General features: G+C 45.4%; 1 protein-coding gene across 1 annotated transcript in view; it reads left to right on the top strand.

Moving 5' to 3' along the window:
- Positions 1-16,378, top strand: part of RET (ret proto-oncogene) — a 74,550-nt gene extending 58,172 nt beyond the window's left edge. Inside the window, 9 exon segments of the mRNA XM_028513177.2 lie at positions 546-693; positions 2,139-2,246; positions 3,586-3,800; positions 3,879-4,001; positions 9,266-9,336; positions 10,614-10,751; positions 11,876-11,975; positions 13,465-13,612; positions 14,892-16,378. Coding sequence (XP_028368978.2) covers positions 546-693; positions 2,139-2,246; positions 3,586-3,800; positions 3,879-4,001; positions 9,266-9,336; positions 10,614-10,751; positions 11,876-11,975; positions 13,465-13,612; positions 14,892-15,049 — 1,209 coding nt within the window. The 3' untranslated portion in view covers positions 15,050-16,378.
- The last annotated feature ends 8,453 nt before the right edge of the window (positions 16,379-24,831 follow it).

A 24,831-nucleotide genomic window follows, 5' to 3' on the forward strand; every position in this document is an offset into this window, starting at 1 on the left:
GTAGGTGCAGATTCTGTGCTGGGAAGCAACTTGGGCCATTGGTGCCAATTCAGTCTTCTGGGCATCTCTGGAGAGGACATACCTGAGCTGGGGACATAACCCAGTCAGTGCCTTGTGGGCCTGGTGTCTAAAGCAGACCCAATGCCAGAAGAGTTGATCCTGACTCCCACAGAAGAAACTATGCTCCCACATGAGTACCTTTATTGCTTAGTAAGCCCTGAATACCTTATTTGAGAGACAAGGACATGGGCCCAGGGTAGCCCAGGGTATGTTCAGTAAAACAGGGTACAGGCATCCAGAGTCCATACCAGTCCACGGCAACGCCTGCCATGCCCTGGTGGAGACCTGTCATGGAATGACACCTTAGGGCCCAACTGTGGGATCCTGTCTTTATCAACATGAATGACTGTTACCTACTGGTTCAAATTATGGTCAGTTCTCTGCAGAGTGGAGCTTGTTCATGGGTCTTGCCTTGTTCCTTTTTTCTTATCCTCACCATATTCCTCTCTGCATCTCTTCTCTTCCTTCCTTCAACACCAATATAGGAGGATCCAAAGTGGGAATTCCCTCGAAAGAACCTGGTTCTTGGGAAAACTCTGGGAGAAGGAGAATTTGGAAAAGTGGTGGAAGCAACAGCCTTCCAGCTGAAAGGCAAAGCAGGATACATGACTGTGGCTGTGAAGATGCTTAAAGGTACCTGTCCAGACAGCACACACAGGTAGTTCTGCCATGCACACCTGTGGGAGCCCCAAGGAGTAGATGAAGCCAATATGCTGGCAGCTGTCCTGACACCTGCTCAAGAGCCTCCCATGGTTGTCTTGAGTGGTTGAAGTCTGGGGGCCCCACCTATCATAGGTGACATGGGTCAGGGTGGTTCCTGAAGGAAGGCGAGGACGTTCCTCCCTTAAGACATTCTGGAGCGGTATTGCTTAGATACCAATGTTGGGTAAAGGTCTGAGTTTTTAAAACTCTAAGAGCCCTTTTGGTTTTGAATTGATAGTTCTCCCCACTTCACTCTGCCCAATTCATTTCTCTCAGTGATCTGGCTGCTGGGGTCCTGGTGAGAAGACCACCTGAGAGGACTGGCCCTACCTCCAGAGTCCCTGGAAGACTTGCCCTCCCCAGTCTTGCCATGAGTGACCAGTTGTGCCACAAGCTTGGCTCTGAGTGGTCACACAAACACACATTCATGTTTTTCCACAGAGACTAGGCAGATGGCCCTCTGCTGTGGCAGGGCTCTGACCCAAGTGGACTGACCCAAGGTCCCAGCAGCAGTGCAGTGGGCGGATTGGGTTGGTTTATGCACACACAGATTCTAGTGCAGCAGTCATGGGGCCACTTATTACAGTGCTTCTGGATGCTTCCTCAGGCCCTCAGACTGGGGTCACCCCTCATCCAAGAGAACCCACACCTTAAGAGGGCACAGTGATCTTCCATGTGTGATACAGTGGGTCCTGATTCCTGATGTGCCATCTCCTCTAGAAGCTGTCCTCTCACTTCCAGAGAATTTTGCAGCTAGAGGTAGGGCATGGCACAGATGGGCAGTGAGCCATGGGACTCTGGGCCAGGAGGACTGTTTAGCCACAGCTTCTCACACAAAAACCTCCACACCAGGCTCCTGGTGAGAGACCAAACCCAGCTCCACCCACTCTCAGGATGCACATCCTCCTCATGGTGAGAGGACTTCTGTGAAATCTTGTGATCTGTACCTTCCTCCAGAGCCTTGCCTCCAACTGTTGAGTCCTTGGTCATTGGGTGTTTGGGGGCAACAGGGAGTCACCTTACCTTTCCAGAAAGATGAATGAGAGGAGTCTCTGTACATTCCTGTCTTTGGAAGATGGCAATTGCAAAGAAATTACTCCACTTACACATAGCCCAGCCCTGGGAGGCTGTCCGTGGAGAGATCCTATTTACATGGACTTTGGGTCCTCAGGTTCTTATTTCCCAGAGGTGGAAGAAGCCAATCATCCTGTGGGATGAGAGTAACCCCAAGCTGTGGGATCCTGGGGTAAGGTGTTTCAGAAGGAGATAATGGGTCCTTGCAGAGCCCCAGTGTGGATTAATGTGACCCTGCATGGTCACAGAAGGGGTCTTCAAGGGGATGGATTTGCAACCTTCTTTGTTTACATGTGTTTCAGAGAATGCCTCCCCAAATGAGCTGCGGGACCTACTGTCAGAATTCAACCTCTTGAAGCAGGTCAACCACCCCAATGTCATCAAACTGTATGGGGCCTGCAGCCAGGATGGTAAGGCCAGCCACAGGATAGCAGCTGCCTGCCACAGGCCAGGAACTCTGGGCTGCCACACTCTTCTTCCTCCCCCTCCCCATCCTCTTCTTCTCTGGCCTTTATTCTCTGTCTTCCTGGAAGCATGATCTCTGGCTCTGGCTCTTGGCTAGAGCCTCCTACGTCAGTGAGAAGGCTAGAAGGGACTGCTGCAGGAGTACCTGCATGAGGTCACTGCTCTGGGAGCTCTAGGCCTGCTGGGGCTGCCCAAAGGTCTCTGGTAACATTCTGGTTGTTACCACCCTGCTGCAGGCAGAGCCCCAGCCAAAGAACTCCAAAAATGGATAGTGCTTTCTAGGGACCTATGGGGGACTAGCCATGCCATGATCTCTAGGTGACCCTAGCCCTGCATGACAAAGCATTGGCACTGTTTCTCACATAAGGACACAGGAGACCAGCCATCAGGGGACTCACTGTTTATGCACATGTGTGTGTTGGGGGTGTGAGGGGACAGGAAGCCAATAGGGAGAGGATAGCAGGGACGCTGGTCCTAGGGTTGGGTGTAAGATGGGAACAGAAAGCAGGTGGGCCATGTGCAATCCAAACTCTGCCTCCATCAATCATTCCCAGGCCATGCTATGGCAGGACCAAGGATACAGAAAGGCTTGACATCCTAGCAGCAGGGGTGTACATCCCCAGGAAACACTGAGTGCAGTAGCCTTCTGCCTTAGGCACTCTTGAATGAGGTCATGCTTAACCACCCAGGCAGTGGCTTCAGCACTACTGGCCTCACAGGGTAGAGAGCAAATGATGTTAGAATGACCTGGGACTCACCATATTTTGCCATGATGATGCACTGCTCTGTATAATGCATACACACATTTTTGGCCCAGACTTTCAGGGAAGAAACCTTTCATTTTAATTTTTTAATTTAATGTTTTATTTATTTATATTTAGATACTTGTTTTTGTATTATAAAGGAATTTTAGCATTTATTTTTAACATTATGGTACAAGAAATTTTATGTAACAAATAATTACAAAACACAAGAACAGATAAAAGGCATTTCAGGTACTACCCATGTATAATGCACATCTTTATTTTTCCCTCAAAAATTTGGGCAAAACAGTGTGTATTATACACAGGAAAATATGGTAAGTCATGGAGCTGCCCAGAACCCAGACATTTTCCACTCAGAACAGGGCTGTGTCCATCTGCCTACTTACTGGTAGGGTGCAGAGCTGTTCTAAGAAGGCCTGCATCCCCTCCTTCCTGTGCTGTGGGAGGTGCCAGAGTTGGCTTGACCTCTACCTGCTCAGGGCTTGGCAGGCAGCCAGGCCACAGTCCCTTCTGCCCCCAGGTCCACTTCTTCTCATCGTGGAGTATGCCAAGTATGGTTCCCTTCGGGGCTTCCTGCGAGAGAGCCGCAAAGCAGGTCCTGGCTATGTTGGCAGCAGAGGCAGCCGCAACTCCAGCTACCTGGACAACCCAGATGAGCGGGCCCTGACCATGGGTGATCTCATCTCCTTCGCTTGGCAGATCTCACGGGGGATGCGGTACCTGGCCGAGATGAAGGTGTGTGCTGCCCCAGCCCTCACCTCTACTGCCTATTATGGGCCTGGGTTTTAGAGGTCCCTGTTATTGTCCTTGCAGCTTGTTCATCGGGACTTAGCAGCCAGAAATGTCTTAGTAGCTGAAGGGCGGAAGATGAAGATTTCGGATTTTGGACTGTCACGGGATGTGTATGAAGAGGACTCCTATGTGAAAAGGAGCAAGGTACCAGGGTCCAGTTCTAGGATGTGCTGGCCTGAAGTCCTCAGCTGGGTGGGGATAGCAGTCAGAGTGCCTACAGGATGGAGGCAGAGCCCTTAGAATACCTGGAGAAGATCAAGCGGATTTTTAGAGTACAAACTTCTAGCCCTTATTCCTAAACTTCCCTGATTTTGGGTCTTCAAAGACCCAGTTTAGGACTGATCCCTGAGTCTGTTCCTTCTCTTCCTGAGGACCACATCTGACCTTCCTGAGCTGGGCCCTGAAGCTTCTGTTGCTTTTAATCACTATCATTTTTGAAGGTCACCTAATGCTTCAGAAATAGCCATCCTCTTCTCCACAGTGTCCTTTTCCCTTCTACAGAATGAAGGTCACTGTTTCCTTTTTGTGTAATTAGCTGTTTTCCTAGAGGAGAGTGAAGGGCTGCTCTTTGCAGGAAAGAATGAAGCATATTATAGGTAGAGGTTCCCCTAAGACAGGGGCCTGGGAATCCCTGGCTGGGCGAGTTTGGAAGGTATAAGGAGGACTCTAGAGATGGGATCCAGAGACTCATTGTAGCATCCTCAAAAAGCTTTCTCCAAATCTCTGAAGTAGGCGGTTGGGCCTCTCTGGGGGAATCTGGTCCATGTCATTGGCCAGTTTCCTTTGGCATTTGTCTTGGCCCTCTCTGTTCTATTGCCCACTTAGCCCCTCTCCTGCAGCCTCCCTATGACAGGGCCCACTCACAAGCCATTCAAGTCACAACTGACTTGACATTCCGAATAGATGCTGCTCAAGAAAAAAAAAAACACCAAAAGTAACTGCCTACACTTCAGCTTCACTCTGAGAGTGGGGTGAAGCCCTTATGTTGCCATGGGCTGTAAGGACAATGTTTCCTTTTTTCTGGGGTTTCTGTTGTGATAGCATGTCTCAATGCTGCCAAAGGGGAAGTGGAGAAGGGCTACTCCCCACCCTGTGAAGGGATGTGGACAAAGCCTTCCTGTTGTTGCACTGATCCTCCAGGAAGGCTCTGTGTCACAGAAAAGAGAAACACAAGGAGTCTAAACACAGGGTCCTGGAGAGAACAGGCTGCAGGCAGCATTGTTACAAACATGTGCCCCAGAAACAGCCACACTTTATTAAAGACAGGAATCAGTGCATTAAAGAAAATGCTTTAAAGAATTTTAAAGAATGCTTTAAAGAAAAAGAAATTACAATAAATGCTGCATTAAAATCCTGTGCACTAATTTTTTTATTGATTTGTGCCTGAAGACTTACCTACTGAAAAGCTATTTATCAACTTGCATTGGGGACACCTCTGGTCAGGATAGCAAAATAAGTAAATTATGCTTGCCCCCTCCTTCAACCACATCAAGATTACAACTAAATTATAGAACAATCACCCTTCAGAACCACCTGAAGAGACTATAACCAAGAATATAAAGAAGTAGCCACATTTGAAACTGGCAGGAGGGGCAGAGTTGCAACATGGGCTTGTGTCATACCTGTGTGTGGCAATTAAGAATCAGGAGGGCCATCTCAGCTGTGGGGGTCCCCACTGAGGAGTAAGGGCTCTCATCCCCACACCAGGTTTTCCAGCTCAGATCACCAGTGCCAGGAAGAGCAATTGCCACAACAGATGACTGTGAAAATCAGTGGGGATTTCTTCTAGGTGAGACAGAGGGGCTGGTGTAGACCCAGGAGTCCTTGTAAAGGACCTAAGTACAGATTCACTCACTCGTAAACACTCACCATTAGCTCCAGAAAAAGATAACAGCTCAAAAACTGCCAGTGATAAACAGGGAGGAACTGAATTGTCTGGTTTCAGAGCAAGGGTAGGAGGAGCAGTTCTCTCCAGGAGCAAAGCGCCTGTAGGCATCATTGTTGCTTTATGGAGCCATCCATCAACCCAGCCTACAAGTACAGGCTGGCACAAAGTCTGAGTCTCCATTAACCAGTCTGCTATGGTTTCCATCCCACCCTGATGATTCTCTTATAGCATGCCTGACCTGAATCTCTTTCAGAGGCTAATCCACACAAGTTGCCAACCTGTGTTTGCACTACAGAATTTTCTAAAATCTCTCAAAGGTCCACAAACCCAAATAAGAATTCCCTGGCCTCAGTGTGCCCCAGACCTCTTACTACGTGACCCCAAGCCTGGTAGTAGTGGTAACTGGCCTTGGTTCCCAGAATAACCACTCTGAGATGCCTCCAAGCCCAGAACAGACAGCTACCAACCAAAAGCCACTTTGTAGCTCCTACCAGGTTCAGCTGACTTTGGCCTGCACTGAAGCCTCTCCAAGAGGCCCTCAAACCGACACACCTGGTGGCTGGCTTCATACCACACCTTCATACCACACCAGAACACCACCAATTAGCACTACAAACATCATACCCAAAAGGTGAACTCGGCATGTGCCTGAGCCTCACTATGGCAAATCTCACTCCTGGGGTAAGTCCCTGCACAGTAGCTTGTCTGCTGTAGTCATGGCTGGTCCTCACAGCTCATCAGCATGAGGGTCATTCCTACCCACTTACATGCCAATGGCAATCAAGGATCAACTACAACAGGAGAGCACAAAAACCCACACAAGGGACACCCCAAGAGCATCTAACTCAGGTAAACAGGGAGACTATGCCACAGGGTCCCACCTACTACATAAGTCTACTCTGCCAAGATTGGGAGACATAGATCTGCCTAATACATAGAAACAAACACAGGGAGGCTGTCAAAATGAGACAGACATGCCCCAAATGAAAGAATGGTGCAAAACTCCAGAACAAAAACTAAACAAATTGGAAGCAAACAATCTACCAGATACAGAATTCAAAACAAGGGTTATAAGGATGCTCAACTGAGCTTAGGGGAAGAATAGATTATCTCAGTGAGAACTTCAACAAAGAGAAAAGAAACATAAGAGATAGAAACAATTAAAAATAGAAATGAAGAATACCATAACTGAAATGAATACATTAGATGGAGTCAACACCAAATTAGATTAAGCAGAGGGTTGGATCAGCAATTTGGAAAACAAGGGAGCAGAAAGCACCCAATCAGAACAGCAGAGAGAGAGAGAGAATCTCAAAATAAGGCTACTTTAAGGGGTGGGACCTCTGGGACAACATCGAGCATAACAACATACATATCATAGTGCTACCAGAAAGTGGAGAGGGCTAGTAAGCAAGGGATTGAGAACCTATTTGAAAAAATAATGACTGAAAACTTCCCTAACCTGTTGAAGGAAAAAGACACAGAATTCCAGGAAGCACAGAGAGTCCCAAGTAAGATGAAGCCAAAGAGGGCCACACAAAGACACATTTTAATTAAAATACAAAAGGTTAAAGACAGAGAGAATCTTTTTTAAAAAAGCAAAATGAATGCAGTTAATTACCTGCAAGGGAACTCCCATAAGACTGTCAGCTGCATTCTCAACAGAAACTTTATAGGCCAGAATGGATTGATATGAAATATTCCAAGTGATGAAAAGCAAAATCTACAACCAAGATTTTTCTACCCAGCCAGGCTACCATTTAAAATCAAAGGAGATAAAGATCCTCCCAGACAAGAAAAAGCTGAAGGAGTCTGTCACCACCAAACCATTATTACAGGGAATGTTATAGGGACTTTTTGAAGAAGGAGGAGGAGAGGAGGAAGAAGAGAAGAAAATAAAAAATACAAATTAAAAAAACTCACTGACAAAGGCAAATATATAATAAAAGTGGATCAACCAACACTAAAGCTATGACAAATGTTAAAAAAGCAAAAGTAGCAAGATCATGTGTAATTACAATAAATTAAAGGATGCACACAAACACACAAAAGAAGTAAAAAATGACAAAAACATAAATATGGAAGGGGTGAGTAATAATGGTAGTGATTAAATAATGTGTTCAAATTTAAGTGACCATCAACTTAAAATAGATGGCTATAAACATAGCTTGGAACATACAAAGCACATAGTAACCACAAACCAAAAATTCAAGAGATGCAAGAAAGAGAAAGGAATCCAAACACAAAACTATAGAAAATTATTAACATACAAAAGAAGCGAGCAAGAGAACAAGAAAGGAATAGAGAAGTACTAAAAAACAATCAGAAAATAATAAAATGGCAATAACTACATACCTGACAATAATTGGTTTAGGTGCAAATGGATTAAATGTTCCAATCAAAAAATGAATGGATAAAGAAGAGGTGATACACATACATGCAATGGAATATTATTTGGTCATAAAAAGAATGAAGTCTTAACACTTGTAACAACATGGATGGACCTAGAGAGTATTGAAGTAAGTGAAATAATTTGGACAGAAAGACAAATGCTATATTATTTCACTTACATGTAGAATCCAAAAATTAAAAAATAAATAAACTAACAAACAAGACAGAAGCAAACTCATAACAAGGTGATGGTTGCCAGATGGGAGGATGGTTGAGGAACTAGGTGGAGAGGTGAAGGGATTAAGAAATACAAATTGGCAATTACAGAATAGTTTCTGGGATGTAAATTACGTACAGCACAGGAAATATAGTCAATAATATTGTAATAACTATGTATGGTGTCAGGTGGGTACTAGACTTATCAAGAGGATCATTTTGTAAGGTATATAAATGTCTAACCACTATGCTGCCCACCTGGAACTAATAAAATATTGAATGCCGACTTTAACTGAATATAAGAATTTTAAAAGTTGCATTGGAAATGATTCATTAAGTCTTACCCTAGTCCTGCTGCAGTGGGAAGCACTGTTCTAAAGGATGCTACAAAGGTCCTGGCATAAAAGGGAAAAGCCAGCCTCAAGGCACATAAACAGATCTCTTCCCTCAGAGCTTCTCACAAGAGCCTGTTGTGTGTTAGTTTGCATTAGAAGTCTCCCAAAGTCATTCACCCTTGGATATCAGAGTAGATCTTGCTGGATGGTGTCCTTGGCCCATCAGTTGGGCAGCAGCACCCAGGATGCCTCAGAGCTCCCAGATGTGGCCTAGGGGACCTTCCTTGGGCTTGGTATCAACTCCTTGGGTTTCTTCTCAGCAGGAATAGGATATGTGACAAGCAAGCCCTGTGTATCCGTGGGCAGACTATCTCTGTCATCTCAAACATGCCTGGAAAAGCTAGACTAAATCTCTGGCCCTTCTGAAGCTGTGCTACCAGTTGTGTACCCAGGAATATTCTGGGTGTCATTACTCAGTACCCCACAGAGCTGGAAGCACCTGAAACAGGGCCACTCCTCTCCTCCAGTTCAAAAGGTGTCTGAGCAACATTAATGCCCTTCTTTCATTCCCTTTTTAGGGTCGGATTCCAGTCAAATGGATGGCAATTGAGTCCCTTTTTGATCATATCTACACCACCCAAAGTGATGTGTAAGTGTGGGTGTTGCCTTCCTGGGGTGGAGGTTACATGTGAAAGGGACCATGATACTTGTCTGGGCAGCTCAGCTAAGGAAAAGCACATGCCCTGAATGCCTCTCAGCTCATGCCACCCATCTGCAGTGACCCCCAACAAGAGAGGGAGTTTCATGTCTTCATTGAGCAGATACAAGGGCCCAGGCAGTAGTTCTGAAAGCTGTGAGATTCATGAGAGCAGTGAGCAGTGACTGCAAATACCCTTCTCTTCCTCCTCTTCTCTTCCCCCCTTCCTCTCCCCTCCCTTCAGTGGGAGGCTTAGTGACACCCAGGTCCAATTAAACAGTTCCCATCCTGTGGGCCTGAGCAGGACTGGGCTTAGGCAGGGGTCCTGGGATTGGTCCCTGCTACGGATGGAAATGGCTTTGAGTAAGTTCGAGGCTGCTGTGCCCCAAACTGCTCAAAGACAGGAACCAAAATTCAGTCTTCCAGGTCAAAATACAGACTTGATAATTTTCAAAAACACAATAGATTTGTTTCTTCTAAGTGTTCTGACATCAACAGACATGCATATCTTGAATAAAGTGGGCTGTGACAGGCAGTTCTTATAGTATGAAACTGTTTTCTGATTATGGAAGTTGACTATAAGGCAATCAGAAAATTTAGAGTAAAGCATGATGAAGAGACCGAGTCACTCAGATCTCTGAGTAACTGCTGCAGGCCTTTGTAAGCACAGCCTTCTAGGGTTTTCTGTGGTGTGCAGGTATTTTCTCTTTATCACTGTAAGTGGGCTCATGTGATAATGCTATTTGGTGATATGATTTTGTTCCCACTTTACAATTAAGTTTCCCTCACAGCTAAGTATTTTTTCAATAGCAGTGCATTTTTTTTTCTTCTAAGACTTTATGAAAATTTTCAAGCACAAAAAGAAGGTGAAAGAAGCGTACCCGACACCTGGACACCTGACCTGGGTCCAGCCTGCATATTGCTGCACTTGCTGATCTGGTCTGGGCCATCCCCGCTACTTCAGGGAACCATTGCCCAGTGCCCCTGTGGATATGGGGACCAAGCTGGGAAGCATCAGAGCTGCAGGGGCAGGGCAGACAGATGGCTATTCCCACCTCCATCCTGCATCAATTGGTGCAGTGGGATCCAGGCTGAGACCTGCTCTCTGCAGGTGCCGGCAGGAGACTCAGCCAATGAGTCAGCAGCTGCTGGGAGGATGGATGTCTGAGCTTCTCAGAAGGCACTGCAGGCCTGGTGTAGCCACTCACTGGCTGTCTTATTCTTTGTAGGTGGTCCTTTGGTGTCCTGCTATGGGAGATTGTGACCCTGGGGGGCAACCCTTACCCTGGGATTCCTCCTGAGCGACTCTTCAACCTTCTGAAGACAGGCTACCGGATGGAGAGGCCTGACAACTGTAGTGAGGAGATGTGAGCAGGCTCTGTGTCTGTGTGGGCCCAGCCTCCCTGATACAGACAACCTGGGTCTGAGAAGGGAGGGGCTTATGCACGCATCCCCTCCCCACACCTGATCAGCCCTTGGTGCCAGTCTGTGGTGAGCTGGGTGGTGGGTATTGGCAGGGCAGACATCACAGAACCATCCTTAGACATGGTGGCAGATGCTGGGGATTCAACTCCACTGGGGCTGGGCAGGCTTCCTGGGGGGACCTATAAGGTTAAAGGGGAGTAGGGCTCAGGGAGGGGTGTGGGAAGAATGAGATGAACTTCACCCTAAGAGAGCAGCTGAGCCCAAGGCCACAGACCTGTCCTTTCAGGTCATTTGGGGAGGGGCAGGTAATTCAGACTGGCCCATGGGGCACTCACTGGGGTGTACCCAAGTGGAGGTGCAAAGGCAGGCAAAGGGTAAGCAGGAGGAGCCCAGACTTAAGCCCAAGGTCATAAGTTTCACACACACAGGTTCTCTCAGATGATTCTTGGAGGACAGGTTGAGGACACGTAAGAAAGTGGTTGTTTGCATGCAGAGACATGCTGGTCCATATATTCCACAAAGTCGATGTGCTTCTGCCATGTGTCTAACTCAGGGTTAAAAGGTGAGTGGCACTACCACCCTGGCAGCCTCGACTGGCATCCAGCTGCCCAGAGCTCCATGTACAGCAGCACAGGAGGCCTTGCAGCCAGGCTGGGGCCCCATAGATATAAGAAAGTGATAAAAGTATAAGACAGAGATGTGATTGGCAGAAGTTTTCATTTGTTTCCACATCTAGTTCATCCTTCACAAGAGCTTTAAGGACTAGCATTTCCCACTCAGCCACCATAGTGAGCACGACATCCTGTTAGCTATGTACCTACCAGTGTACCTGAGAGGAACATGAAAACAAATCTATCTCAAGGAAAGGGAAGTTTATGGTACACGCCACCCTGAGCCCCCTGTGACCCCTCAGACCTGGGCCCAGCTTGGAGAAGGATGCAATGATGCAGAAACTGATTTTGGGTTTGGGAACAGAGACCCCCAGGCCCCAGCCACTGCTGGATGTGGTGACTGTGACAGTGTGGTCCTTGCTGGGTTGCAGCAACCTATCTACACTCCCCACCAGGTACAGTCTGATGCTGCAATGCTGGAAGCAGGAGCCAGACAAGAGGCCAGTGTTTGCCGACATCAGCAAAGACCTGGAGAAGATGATGGTTAAGAGAAGAGTGAGTACCTAGAGCAGATTGCCAGTGTAGGCCACCTACAAGCTGGCCATGGCAGTGGGGTGTATGTGGTGGGTGGGAAATGGGAAGGGTGGTTTCCAGCCTCAACACAGGTCCATGGAGGTCCCTGTGCAGGAACAGAGCAAGGCTATATAGGAGAAGATAGTCATACTGACTTCTGAAGGCACCAGGCTTCTTGGACTTCCTTTCAAATCATGAGGACAGCAAGATTCTCAGTTTGGCACTTAGGAAGAGCTCTCAAAAGACAGGTGTAGAAGGAAAATATTCCAAAGCCAAACAAAATCACAAAAAAGAGTAGATGTGAGTGTTCTAACTTCAGATGTTCTGAGAGCCCCATCTAAGGGTGGGAAGTGACTACAGAGTAGGACACCAGCCCCCTCTAAAGGACTCCTTGCTGTAGCTGCATGTGACCTATAGGAAAATGAATTAAGCATGCCAGGTCTTCTGAGTTTTAAGGGATACTTATGTCAAGTTTCCCAGTGTTTAATGTTAGCAACTCATTTAAATGTTCAAAATTCCGATGTGTGCCTCCAGTTTACAACTCTGTAGGAAAATGAGAAAGTCAACAAAGTTTCAACTAATATTTATTGAACAATTGTTGTGCACCATATTCTGTCTTAGACCATGGAAATTCAAGTAAACAAACACACAAAGACCCTGCCCTTGCATTGTATACATAGACATATAGGCTATTCATCCTCACATGGACACATTTACCAACATTTGTAATTTCTTCAAACATAAAAAGCAAGATGCATGGTCTAGACCATTTGAAATAAAACCTAACACCAGTGTATCACTTGGGCAAAGCCTCCAAATCCTGTGAATGAAGGGTCACCCTAAACAAGTGATAGCTGATGCTAAGAGACAACCTTTCCTAGAGCATTGCTAAGAGGCAGTGAGGAAAATGCTGGGACAGTTTTTTACACATTTAACCAGAGCAGTGGGAGTAGCAGACACTGCAGGATTGTCATGCTTGGGACCTGAAGCCTATGAAAAACCCACGTCAATGACTGCAGATTTCAGAGACCTGATATGATGTTCTAGATGGTAGGGGTCTTTGGAAGAAAGCTGGAAAGTGTCCCACAGATGGCAGATGCATCTTGGCACTTCTGCATGAGTAATGGAGCTGCAGTGCACTCCCCCAGAGAGCCTCAGGGTTTACAAACAGACCGATTCCCCAATGTGGGGCATGTTACTCAGTGCTGCAGAGATAGGAACAGAATAATAGTGGAGAACATTTCTTCCCCCAAAGAGGTAACTTTTTAGAGGGGGGAGCAATGAAGATTATGGAACAGGGCTTGGTGAGGCAGGGGCTGTGGGACCCCTATGCTGGTAATCTGGTGAGGGGCTCAGATCTCTCAAACTGATAGGCTGGTGTGGGATGGGACATGGCCAGGGCTTCTGCCTAGGGACATGTCCAGTAGTGACACATATTGCGGGGTGGTGACCAGCCATGTATCTCTTCTAGGACTACTTGGACCTGGCTGCATCTACCCCATCCGACTCCCTGCTTTATGATGATGGCCTCTCAGAAGAGGAGACGCCCCTGGTGGACTGTAATAATGCTCCCCTCCCTCGAACCCTCCCTTCCACGTGGATTGAAAACAAACTCTATGGTAGAATTTCACATGCATTTACTAGATTCTAGTGACATTGTTCCTCTCTGCACTGTCCTTACTCTCTGCAATGCTTTTTAAGAGTCTTTCTTGTCTGAATGAAACCAAAGTCCACTCTGAACCTTTTTCTTTGTAATGTCTGACTTTGCATCCGTTTACATTTAGGCATTTTTGCAGCTATGTTTTTTTTAAAGGATGTGAAAATAAGTGTAACTACCATATTGCCCAGCAATTTAAGATGATAGAGAGCAGGGGAGAACACTCAGGGGATATTGAGAAAATGATGAATAAGTCATTTCTGGGGTGGGTATCAAGTCATAGTACTTCTAATTTAACTACTGGGATATAGTTACCCAATTGGGGGTGGCATGTAATTTAGAAAGGAGGGGCCAGCACCACCCTGCCTGCACTGAGTTCAGCCAGTGGTCCCCCCAAGCCTGTCTGGGTGGGTGGGCAGCTCTGGGAAACCCCTTGGTAAGGTTGTTCCCAGCTACATGTCCCACATCGAGGAGGTCACACACAAGCTGCTGTTTTCACATCCTTTGCATTACACACTGTCATGACAGTTGTCACTTAAGAAGTCAGCGCTAAAAACTAGAGTAAATGCTTTTTGGAATAATGTAGTCTGTGGTGCTGTGGTCTTGCAATGGACAGTAAATGCGGTTCTTGCCAAAACTCCTTCTTTTGTCTTCAATTAAATACTTGAAATTTTTTTCTGTTTCCTAACTTCATCATTGATTGTTTTTTGAAATCTTGGAGTTTCAAGCATTTTGCAGCTGAGATTGTTCTTTTTGCATTTCTTCTGAGTCACTTGATTCCTTGCTGGCTTTGGGTCTAGTGCTACATGCCATTTCTCCTGTCACTGCTGTGGAACTCACCTTTGTGCACCCTTGATCTGGAAGATCCTCTCCCCCAGGATTACAGACATTTTATAGAAGCTACCTGCTGCAGCGAACCATTTAGTACAGCAATGTGCTGGTGCTTTCCTCTGCCTTAGAAAAAGAGTTAGATAGGCCATCAGATATATGCAGGTTTGAGAGTCTGAAGCTTATAGAAGTCAAAATTGGTAGTTTCTGTTAAGTTACAGTTACCAAGAGAACTCATAATATTTCCTCTAAACATGTGTTTTGGAAACCGGGAGCATGAAACCATTCATGTAATTGGCACAGAAAACAGAAGTTTGGTTTGAACCTCAAAGGGAGTTTTGCCAAGGCTTTACTGTCTGCACATGAAATTTTGATTCTTCAGTGCAGAACAAATGATCTGTTTTCATTTTTAGGCATGTCAGACCCGAACTGGCCTGAAGAGAGTCCTGTACCACTCACGAGAGCCGATGGCACTAACCCTGGGTGTCCAAGATATGCAAATGATAGTGTATATGCTAACTGGATGGTTTCACCCTCAGCGGCACAATTAATGGACTCATTTGATAGTTAACATTTCTTTGTGAAAGGTAATGGACTCACAAGGAGAGGAAACCTGCTGAAACCATCACTGGTCCCTCATTTTTTCTTTTCCTTTGGCTGGTGACTTTCCCTCTGGGCAGACGTTGTGCTCTGGATGGGAGCTATGAGTGTAGTGGTCAGGTCCTTCCTTCCTCTTCAGCCCTCAGCAGGGTCAGTGTTGGTCTGTGTTCATCAGGGGTCACCATATTCTTTGCTTACTCATTTGATTCCCTCCCTCATTACCTGGTCTGTTTGATTTTTCTTGTTGCCACCAAATTTGGCAATGATATTTAAACATGAAACACACACACACCCCGCAAAGACAGCAAGGAAAAAAACTGGCCCAAACAACTTGTCCTCATTGAGAATGGGAGCCTTGGAAAGGCCCAGTGGTGGTGTCAAAACCCTGCCGGGGCTGGAGTGGGAGAGGGGATCTTGGGACCGGCCTCAGCTCAGCATTCAAGATCCTGGGAATATTTTTCTTAATTAAATGATTCTTAGGCTTAGCACAATGCAGATAATTCATGCCATATTTGCCATGTAGATAGGCAGTGTAAAGGAAGAGAGCTCACAGACATATTTTCCCCATCACTGAGTGGTCATGACCCTGTCAAGAACAGTATGAAGAAAAAGGCCATTGAATTAGAATGGCCTCCAGTCCAGAGACTGCTGACAGCAGAGATGTGGCTGCTGTGAAACCATCCCCAGCTTTTAATACACTATATGCCCAGCACCAAAAAGGAGTGGCTCATGTATGAGTGGGTGGAGCTGGTACTCAGTTTAAAAGGGACTGTTTAGCTAGTCATGTTAGAAGTAACACTGACAACGACCAAGGAGTACTACACCTCCGATTACAATTCTGATGTGAAAAAGACAGTGTTTTGGCTCGTAGAGGGCTTGTATGAAAAAGTACATGTATCCACTCTCCCTGCGTTTGTAACTTAATGCTGGTATAGCAAGACATTTTTAGATTCTGACCATGATTCATAAGCTTCCTATCATTCCTCTCTGCTTGTTTATGATCATAGACACTGTATTCCTTCCATTTTGTGGGAGTAGCTTTTGGAAAGTCCTGGTGGTTCTTCTGTTGTCTGAGCACTGTAACTTTACTGGAGAGAATTGGTTACCAAACACTGTCTGGTCTTCAGATATAAAGCACTGTGAAAGGATTCAAGTGTAATTTTATTATAATACCATATTTTATTGTCATTTCACAAGAGCAGTAAAATTATGGCATTTTTGTGGCCAAAAAGGCTTGGCTGAGCATCTTTTGGAGCCTCATGGTGTGTGTGTATGCTTCTATATACACACCCAGGGAGAGGGCTGGAAAAAAACTTACTGGAGATATAACATAGTTGTAGTTGGGCCATTTTTCAGATACACTATAATTAGTTCTTTTACAAATATCTAGTTGTAAACTTTGGTTTTCAGATGTACTTAATGCTAATCTTATTAAATAAGAATAAACTCTCAAATTATTAAAAATGCCTACTCAATAGGTGAGTTGCTATAACAGGTTTGTTTTTATAAGGGTGATAACCTTGGGTGTCAGTGCTGACTCAGTGATTAACTCTTAACTAATAATCCACTTGTCTAGTCCTAAACTATAAAAGTACTTATACTTCTAATCCTATCAGAAGTTTCCTTCATATATGCAGAAGTTACTAAGTATTAAGTATTATGGAGTATTAAGTAGCAATTTTTCAGTTATTAAAATTTGTAAAATCTATTTATGAAAGGTTATTTAAATCATACCACATTAATTTTCTTTTGTAAATCAAGGTAACTAAGAAAATAATTTCAGTTATGTGAATAAAATCATGTATCATAAAATGTCTAAACTAATTTTCTCTATTTAACATCCTAGTTGGAAACATCAGCCTTTTGATTTTGAAGTTTCAATGCAAGGATAACAATGTCACAAGGGAATCTATTGGAGTAACCACTAAGGAACTAACAGTGATGGAAGGTTAGGAGGCACTTGGTGATATTAGCAACATGTCTTGCACAATATGTATGTGTAGGGTAAATGGAGGCAGCCTGGCTTCCTCACCCAGATGTCTGGGCAACTAAGGGAAGCAGTTTCCCATAACCTTGAGAATGGGCCTGATAAGTAGTGTTCTCATAGCCTTGAGAGTGGGTCAGATAAGTATTCCCATAGCCTTGAGTAGGCTCACATGCGCAGAACCTTGCTATGTTATACAACCTGTTTTGGCCCTCTGCCAGCTTTTTTTCTGTTCGGTATTTAAAGGGTTAAGGACTCCCCACAGGGTGCCATGCTGAAGGACAAGTACTACTCTGGGTGGCATGCAGATGGACAGGTAACATGCAGAGACATGCAGGGGGAAACACAGCTTGCAGCATGTGTGGTTTGCCCACCCTTGAATAAAGGCATGGCAAGCATTCCCAACGGCTCCGTGAACATTCTTCTGTCTGTTTGAATTACATGAACCTGTCCAGCCTTGAAGGGTTGCAACACAGTTGGTGTTGATGGCAGTATTTATCGCAGGAGCCTCGGGGGTCCCCAAGAGGAAGGCCTGGACAAGTGGCCAGGCTCCTGGTGGCTTGGCCTCCCACCCTTGGATTAATCCAATGTTAGTCGCATACCCAAACAGAGAAAGTCCTGCGGGTGGTGAGGAAGACCCTAGAAAAGCCCAGTACCTGCGTGGCTGTGGGGCCGTGGGCTGAGTGTTTCTTTCAGCTTTGCGACTTAGGGAAGTTCTAAGATTCCCCAGAGGGATCAGAAGCCCTGAAGGCTGAAGAAGAGGAAACTGCACTTCCAATGCAGCAAAGTTGCCAGAACACCGAGTCAGAAATGAAACCCCGAAGGCTTGAATCTGCGTGCTGTCCTAAAACCTCCAAGCGGCTGAGCTGCTGCAATCCCCTCCCCACTCCTGAGCGATTCAGGGGAAAATGTGGAGCAGAGAGGAACTAGGTTCCCTGAGGGCTGCAGACTATGGTGCGTGGGGGAAATTTGGGTCTGGGAATCCCTACCCCCCCCCCCGCCCCACCCCCACACAGATATGGAACACAGTTGCGGAGGGCAACTAGGAAGAAGGACTTGGGCAGACTCGGAAAGCAAAAGCGGGGAGGGGTGCGGGGGGGGAGGGGGACCTCGGTGGGCAGATAGCGCGCGCTGTGCCTCGCAGTCAAGGCCAGGCCTGCGGAGCTGAGTTTTGCAGTGGTATTCCAGAATGCGGGGCTGCCCAGGGAGGTGCTGACGCTGGTGCGACCAAGGAAGCTATGAGAAAGCATGCTGGAGCTGGCACAGGGAAGACGCTGGTGGTGGGCTCCTGGCCTGTGGAACTGTGGAGACCGCGGTGCTGCTGCCACAGTCGCAGGCGATGGCGTTGGCCTTGGCCGTCTGCGTGGCCCCCAGAAGACCTCAGCAGCAGGAGCCCCAGAGAAGTGGGTGGCCCAAGTTGCCGGAGTGGCAGGGCAACCCGAGGGTTTGCAATGGCGGTGCCAGCAACCAGCGCTCACCCCAGTGGCGGGCTGGGTGGATGTAGGAGACGCGCCAGGCACTGCGGCCAGGGCCTGAATACACTGGCAGTAAAGGCAGTACAGCTGCAAAAGGATCTAGAGCCTGCAGCCAGCGCGCTGTGTCTCCAGACACCACAAGTGGGGAGCTCCTGGTGCCCACACACCGGCATTGGGTGCAGGCCTAAATTATCTGTGCAAAACCTGGGGGTGTGACCTGAAAAGGCCTGTCCTGTGCATCTAAAAGACGATATGGCTGTGCCAACCTCCCAAGAAGAAGGAGGAAATATCCTTTGAAAATGTGAATAGGGAAATGGCCGGAGTAACCTGTCCATAGGGGACAGGTGGGGACTGACTTGAAGGGTGACTGTCCCCTGTGAGTATACTGCTTAGGTGTCCCCCATTCCTGAGTATATCCTGGGTATCAATGTACTCCATGGTCTGTGGCTACACACAACCACAGGAGAGTTTTACTTGTGGGTACAAGTAGTAAAAGCCATTTTGTGGGGATATGCTGAACATCACCCCCAAAACCCCTTACCATTGCCATCCCCACTACAAGTAATGGGGTGAAACAATACTGGTTGCCTGGAGGACATGAAAGTTGTAGAAGGTGGGAATAATCAGGACTGCCCACAGTCCTTTTAACTCTCCTGTGTAGCCAGTGAAAAAGCCAGATGGTACATGGAGAATGACAGTTGATTACCAGGATCTCAATAAGGTCATTCCTCCAATACATGCAGCAGTCCCTTCTGAGGTGGACTTCATGGACCAGTTAACTAATGAGCTGGTAATTTAGCACTTTGTAGCTGATCTAGCAAATGACTTTTTCTCCATTGATATTACTCCAAAGATTCAAGATCAGTTTGCCTAGCACATGGGAAGGCCAAGATGGACTTTTACAGTGCCCCCTCAAGGGTACTTGCACAGCCTGACTGTCTATTATGGGCTTGTGGCAAAGGACCTGACTAAGTGGCACAGCCTCCAGAAGTGCATCTGTTTTACTACATTGATGACATTTTGCTAACCAGTGATTCTCTTGCAGAATTAGACAAGGCAGTGACACAAGCAATATCCCACTCTAAGTCATGTGGCTGGGCAATCAATGAAACCAAGCCACAAGGGCCCAGATTGTTTGTCAAATTCTTGGGGGTTGTCTGGTCAGATAAGACAAAAGTCATCCCTGATGCAGTGATAGATAAAATTCAGGCATATCCGACCCCTACCATTATGAAACTGCTTCCCTTAGTTGCCCAGATATCTGGGTGAGGAAACCAGACTGCTTCTGTTTACCCTACAGTATGTGAACAGTCACATTATAGAAACATAAAATCTCACTAGTTCTGCTATTCAAAGAAATCCTTCAGGTTTCCTTCTCAAGAACAGAGCAACAGCCAGTGTCAGGTTCAGGTGCTTGCCCTTCCATGGCAACTTGCTTGCTGCTTATTTCTTGAAGCTGGAGTTGGACAGCTGTGGGAAAGAGATGTAGAAGATTATGGTCTTGACTGAAAGTCTATTAGAAGTTGGAAAAATTGTGTCTTAAACCATCGTGAAGTTTAAAATACAAAATGCTTCTGTTTCCATTCTCTTGTTGGACTATGTAGGAATTCTACGAGCTCCTCCTCAAAATGCCTGGCAAGGAGCAGGTGGGCCAGTTGTCAAACATGAGTTGTTACCAACATAAATCTGATTTGTAGTTGCTGAGGGCCTATGTCATTCCCTAGGTGCATACATATGCATATGCACACATAGCTTCTCTGTGCCTCACCCAAGGGCTACCCAGGCCTTGGTCCTACAGCTGCTGACCCTCAGTGCCTGTATCTGCTTTCAGCTTCTTCCTTCTTCAAGCCAGACCACAGGGACTAGAAATAAACCTAATTTCTAGGTTCCATTATTTGTTACAGCCTTTACCTCTGAATGCTTAGAAACCTATAATGAGAAAAACTAATACTAAAATATTAATAGCCCCTTTTCAGGAGTATAGAACTTCCATTAGGAGTGTTTGTGTTTGGTTAATTTTTATTAAAAAGCACATTCTCCAAATCTGCTTTTAATAAAAGCACAGCCTCCACAAACAATTCCTTGCCACAACAAGGCCAGCTTATTTGGGTGCAGATTTAGTTGAATGAAATTTCTGAGAATAGGACTTGGACAAATACTTTATATATAAAAGAAAATTCAAAGGAAAAACACAATTTACCACAGTACAAATAAACCTTTTTTCCAAGGCAGAGCAGTAAACAGCTTTCTCTCATTCTTCCAGCACATTCACACAAAGGATATTTAGTTGGTGGTATTTAGGGTGGTTCTGGGAAGTGCCTAAAAAATTCTTACCTCTGTGGCCCTGGAAGATGTAGTGAGAGGGTATGAGGGACATGTGGAGCATGAGGATCTCCCCCCTCATATCTCAGCATAAAGACATGTGTAGACCCCTGGCTGGTGTGGCTCAATGGATTGAGCACTGGCCTGTGAAAGGGTTGCCAGTTCCCAGTCAGGGCACATGCCTGGGTTGCAGGACAGGTCCCCGGTGGGGGGCATGCAAGAGGCAACCACACACTGATGTTTCTCTGCCTCTCTTTCTCCATCCCTTTCCCTCTCTCTAAAAATAAATAAATAAAATCTTTTTAAAAAAAGACGCGTGTGGAGTTTATCTGCTTATGTGCCATTATATACAGAAAGCACTCTCGCTGCTTAGGCTGTCTGCCATTCTCATCCCTTTTCCACCGCAGAAGCCTCAATGGCCTTGTTAGAACTTTGTAGAGTCTCCCATCTCTTTAGGAAGCTACCATTCATATGAAGAGTTATATCAGCTAAGATGATATGAAACCAGAACCTGTAGGTAGAGAAGTTTTCAATTTAGGGCACACTGCCGTGTTCTGCAGCTGAAGCTGAATAGGTGGTTGTCTGACAGCTGGGAGAATAAGCTTCACTTCTCAAGCTAATGAGGCACACACTTTGAACACACACACCCCACCCCACAAAAACAATCATGGTTAATCCTTACAACTCAGGTTTTGATTGTCATGTCAAGTTACAAGATATTTTTGCAGATATTTCTGAGATGTGCTAAATCATAGGACCTGGTGAACCAAGATCTCTCAGTGAGAACCCAGGCAAGGGAGCATGCCAGGGAGGACATCTGGCTGTGGTGGCTGCAGACTGCAGGGACATCAGCATCACAAGGAACTGGGCCATGCCCATGGAGGGAGCAATGACCTGAGACTACCCCAACAACTGTGATTCTAGGAGTTCTGTCCCACACAAGGAAAGAGCATAATCCTGCATCCCTTCCAATAACACTGAACAATTCAAGTTCAAAATGTGGGCAGACAAGGTAAAGTGCACTCTAAAACATTAAATAAATAAATAAATAAATATTTTTGAGAAGGAAGTCATTTTGATGTTTCATATAGATAATATTTACCAGGCACACTATCAAGTTCTTGAATAAAAATGCAAAGTCCATTTTAATTTTATGTCCATGTTTTTATTGTTCTTTGTCAACTTTTTAAACAGTACCAAGGTAAACCATATCCTTTTTGGCTGCTCTTGTTTCTCACCTACCCTCCAGTCCTTTTCAGCACTTGTCACATTTCCCCACTGAGGAAAGTCATTCCTATGGGTTGAGGAAGGGTCTAGCCCTGGATAAAGAAGAATATAAAGCTACCTCTTGCTGCCTGAGGCAAGAGACTTTGTCCAGAGGACTGCAGAGAGTCCATACAGTGCCTGTGTCACAGCCCTTGTCCTGAAAGGCTCCTCTCACCAAGGTCATATGACCTGCTCCATACTTTGTGCCTTTCTTCTGAGATATTTAAAGAGCTGGCAAATTTTCCTGGAGGCTCTGTGGCCACATGACCTGAGAGGCCAGGAACACACCAAGGATTTGGGAGACTTCATGAATGTCTGGTGGGGGAAGGAAGATTATGGGAAGTGATTCTTAAGAATAGGAATAACATGGAGAAGGAGAGGATTCTGGTCTCTCTCAAGACGGTCACTGAAAGAAGTAAACGAAGTGTTGCGGGAGAATATTGTATTTTTTAAGAGGTCCAATTATCTATAACCCTTAGCTTTGTAGAAACAGAGACCACCCAAACCCAAATGAGAACAAGCAGAAGCTATTTATTCTCAAATTTGCTACAGCAATGGGCTCCACCACTATCACCTGTCTTTGGTAAAGACTCAAAGGCAGGCAGAGGATTGCAAGACCTTGATAGTACAAACAAAAGGAGGTGGGGAGGCTTCGGTGTGCTGTCATCAGAGGTGTTTGGCATGGTAAAAACTGGAGGTAGGCCAACTAGATGCAAGGCATGTTATGTGATTCACTTGGGAAACACACTCAGCTTTGTTAGGCTGGTTCCAAGTTGCAAATGGGAGTAAAAAATATAGAAGCTGGCCGTCATTGACCAAGGCTTGATTGTTCTGAGCTGATCACTACATAGGTTGTAAGTCAGAGTTCTTTGGTTTTATGTGGCTTAGCCATTGTCTATTTGCATATTCAGTCTCTCAGTCCCCAATTTTGGTCATTTTTTTTTTTTTTGCTGGTAGATTGATCAATTCAAGGAAGTAAAAAAAATCCAGACCTTCACCACTTAGAGATTGATTTTTCAGTCATCTGGGTCAACTATATCATGAGGTCTTTATCTTTCTGTTATATCATCGTGGTGATCATCTGACAAGAAAGTGCCTATGAGGAGCATTTCAGACCCTGGATAGAATGCAATGGACCAATGTCATGATTACCATAACAAAGACAAGAATAATTAATAATTCTAGTAAGGTGCTTTGAACCAAGAACCCCAACATAGGCAAGGAACAAGTTCTATATAGGATACAAGGATAGACTTTAGAGAGGCAGGTAGCTTTTGCTTTAAGGTACAGGTGACAAACACAAGGCCTGCAGGCCAAATCCAGCCCTCTACTTTGTTTCTACCCAGCAGCAGCACCAAGCTCTCACTTAACTGTTAAGGAATAGTTACATTTACACAGTACTAAAATTACATTTGGCCCTTTGAAGGCTACCATGAGGCTAATGTGACTCCAGGTGAAAATGAATTTGACACCTCTGCTTTAAGGCATTATATCACCTTTCCCAACTTCCTGGTTTCACTGATCCAAGTACAGTATTAGGAATGGCACAGACCATGATGAATCAACACGAAATCCAGCCCTGGCTGGCATAGCTCAGTGGATTGAGCGCGGGCTGTGAACCAAAGCATCGCAGGTTCGATTCCCAGTCAGGGCACATGCCTGGATTGCAGGCAATGGCCCCCAGCAACTGCACATTGATGTTTCTCTCTCTCTCTTTCCCTCTCTTCCCTCTCTAAAAATAAATAAATAAAATCTTTAAACAACAACAACAACAACAACAAAAAAAACAAAAAACAAGAAATCCAGAGTAATGTCAATCATTGTCCATGGCAAAGAGTTGAGATTGATCTGTGTTTCATCCAGGGAAGAGGTGGTACCATTAATGACTTTTGCCAGACTTAGTAATACATTTCTTATAATCCTATATGTTTAATTCCCACTAATGAGAATCTGCTAAACAATGAATAGTAATTCCCCCAGGTATGCATTCCACCCTAAGTGCTGAATTTTCAAGGGTGGCTCCCTTTTGAAACTTGTGTCTGTATTAAAATTTTCAGCTTTGATGATTTATAGAATTAGGATCACTGTGTACAGACAAGTCTTGATATACTATTCCTACATGCATAAGATGTTAGTGTGAAGCAAACAGAACCAGGCATCCTGACCACAAAATATGTAATACCTGGCAGGGACACATGGAGATCTGGGGAAAAATAAAACAAAAAACTGTTCTTGACGGAAAACCAGACCAGACCTTACATTAGCTGGTTATTTATTTGGACCTCTCTTGGTATCTTGTAGGCAGCAAGTATTTGACACATCATCTTCTGAAGGCTCTCTGAGTGATAGACTATAATAACTGATTCTTTTTCTCAGAAAGCAGGATAGTATCAAAGTCACAGGTTAATGTTTTAAAGTCATTTGTCCATGTTGCTGCAAATGAATCTGCCAAACTCTGTAATTCCCTATTGTTTCTACTCATGAAATTGTAATTTCCCAGACATTTTCATTGTGCAGTTTTGGTGATGGTTGGCAGTTGCTAAGATCTAGGGCAGTGCATATTGTTTGGGATATACTAACAATATATGGCATTAGAATTAGTATATTCCCACCTAACAATTATATAGAGAGGAGAGACAGGAGAAGATGGTGGATGACAACCAGGAGTCTATAGAAAATAAGAAGAATGCTTACATGGAAACAGAT

The sequence above is a fragment of the Phyllostomus discolor genome, chromosome 5 (assembly GCF_004126475.2).
Source record: "Phyllostomus discolor isolate MPI-MPIP mPhyDis1 chromosome 5, mPhyDis1.pri.v3, whole genome shotgun sequence".
Lineage (NCBI taxonomy): Eukaryota > Metazoa > Chordata > Mammalia > Chiroptera > Phyllostomidae > Phyllostomus > Phyllostomus discolor.